This window comes from Monoraphidium neglectum (genome assembly GCF_000611645.1).
Source record: "Monoraphidium neglectum strain SAG 48.87 unplaced genomic scaffold scaffold03346, whole genome shotgun sequence".
NCBI classification, from domain to species: Eukaryota; Viridiplantae; Chlorophyta; class Chlorophyceae; order Sphaeropleales; family Selenastraceae; genus Monoraphidium; species Monoraphidium neglectum.
The window spans coordinates 1-2,134 of record NW_014010282.1 but is presented as its reverse complement, the minus strand read 5'-3'; the positions used below and the strand labels follow the sequence as shown (position 1 = coordinate 2,134).

Sequence of the window (2,134 nt, the reverse complement as noted above, 5' to 3'; positions counted from 1 at the left end):
CCGGTCAACGTCCTGATGAGATCACCCGTGATATAGACAACGGTCACAGCTAAGCGAATCTTTCCTGTGATGCAACAATAACAAGAGGCGTTTGTCTTATGGCTCTCGCGCGGACGCTTCCCAGCCGTTTCAGTTTGGGTTGGCACGGATCTCTTCTGCCCTCGACAAACTGCGGGACCTGCCCGGCCGCGTGGAAAATGGCACAATCGTCACGATCGGCACATGCGTTGTTTCGGATTATGTCTTGAACTCAGCAGCTTATCATACAACCCCACAGCCCTGCGAAGCAGCTGAGCACGAGTGCGTGCCCCTTGCAAGCTTGCGTGGGGCCCCGCGGAGGCATGGGCTGCATCAGCTCTAAGCCGGCCGTGCTGGAGGCCCCCGTGATTGCGGAGAAGGCGGCAGCGAGTCCCGGTGTCGAGGTGGAAAAGCCTGGCGTGGAGGTGGGACACTGTCGGTGTGGGCGTCTGTCGGAGCTCTCTTGCTCCCCATACGGAGGTTAAGACAGCTGATACACGTGCTATCGACGATCAGGTGCCGGCGAGCGGTGGGCGCGAGGACTCATCTCAGCTGCTGGTGGTGCTGAACGAGGTGATCTTACCTGAGGACGAAGACGTGCGGTGGGAGTCTCTCAACTCGTACAACATCCTTGACACGGTGCGATATGGCGGCGGCGGGCTGCGTGCCGATGTTGTGCGCTCGATGCATTGTGGCTATGCATTGCGCGCTCGGCAGTGCGGCCAGCGCTTGGCGCTTGTACGCCCGGTGCTCCGCCTGTAGCCCCGTGTGCGGTGCAGCTGCAAATTTGTGTGGCGCATTCGGTCGCGGCTTCCTCTTTGTCCGTGTATAGGCGACTGCTGTTCTCCTGGCTGCACCCCCTGTCTTTGATGGGCGGGAACACCCATGATGGCAACACCTTTGCACGTCCTGCCACGCGGCCTGGCAAAATGGCAATTTGCAGGAGCCCGAGGAGGCGTATGAGCGCATCACTAAGCTCTGCAAGACGCTCTTCAAGGCAAGCAGCAGCGAGCACAGCGGCGGGGAGCTGTGTTTGACCCTGGCCCGCGGGGAGGGAGCTTGGACGCGGCGTCCACAGCGCCAGGCAGCGGGTGCCGTGCCACTCAAATGCTGTGGTGACGGCAAGGCGTGCATAATCTTGTCTGCAGGTGCCCATCTCGATGATTACGTTCGTGGATAAGGACAGGGTGTGGCTCAAGTCCGTCCAGGGGCTGTCGGGTTTCACGGAGGTGGACAGGCGCTGCTCCATATGCGCGTGGTGAGCCAGGACGTGGCGGCGCAAGAAGCGAAGGAGCTGCGGGTGTCAGGGCAGTTCTGGCGGTGGACGAGGAGCGCGGGGCAGTGCGGCTCAGCAGCTGCAGGCCAGCGGGACTGGCCGGAGGCCGCGGCTTGCTTTGCGGTTCCGTTTTGCGGCCGCGGCAGCAGCCAGCAAGCCTGCGCGCCTGGTTGTGTCTCATGGGGGGCGGCTCGCGCCTCCCGCCCACGGCGCTCCGCTCCCGGTCGCGCCCCCTCTCGCGCCGCAGGGCGCTGCTGAGCCGGCACCCTGAAGCGCTGGTCATCCCTGATCTGCGGGTGAGCCTGCGACGCCGCGCCTGGCACTAGAAACGCACGCCGCGCGGGGTCCAGTCGCTCAGCAGCAGCCGCGCCGCCTCCGCGACCACGCCGGGGCGGTGGCCTTGCCCCGCGGCCGTGTGCGCCAACCCCCGGCCACGCCGCGTTCGGCCCCGGCGCTACACGGCTGCTTCATCCACGTGTTGAGCGGCGCCGGGTATTCGCGAGGTCGGGCGACGGCGGCGGGATCGTGAATTTCACGCTGAACGTTGCGCCCCCTGCAGTTGGACATCCGGTTCAAGGACTACCCCATAGTGACCGGGTGGCCGCACGCGCGGTCCTATGCTGCAGCGCCCCTCGTCACATCCGGCGGCCAGCGGCTCGGCACGCTGTGAGTGGCGGCGGCGGCGGCGGCGCGGGGGCGCGGGGGCGCAGGGGCGCAGGGGAGGGGGTACGGGCACGCGATCGCCATTGCTCAGGATGTGGGGCGCATGGGTTTGGGAGGGACGTGGCGGGTATGGAGATGCCTTTGTGACCCTGTCCCAAGCTACTCACCGTACGCGGC

At 65.6% G+C, this 2,134-nt stretch overlaps 1 protein-coding gene across 1 annotated transcript; it reads left to right on the top strand.

Annotated features, from left to right (window-relative positions):
* Positions 1-341: 341 nt before the first annotated feature.
* On the top strand, positions 342-1,964 carry MNEG_12631 (hypothetical protein; the record flags this gene model as incomplete). The annotated part of the gene is made up of 5 exons (XM_014038894.1): positions 342-443; positions 535-657; positions 1,167-1,276; positions 1,542-1,590; positions 1,854-1,964. The coding sequence occupies 5 exons, from the start codon at positions 342-344 to the stop codon at positions 1,962-1,964; spliced, it is 495 nt and encodes a 164-aa protein (XP_013894348.1).
* Between the last annotated feature and the right edge of the window lie 170 nt (positions 1,965-2,134).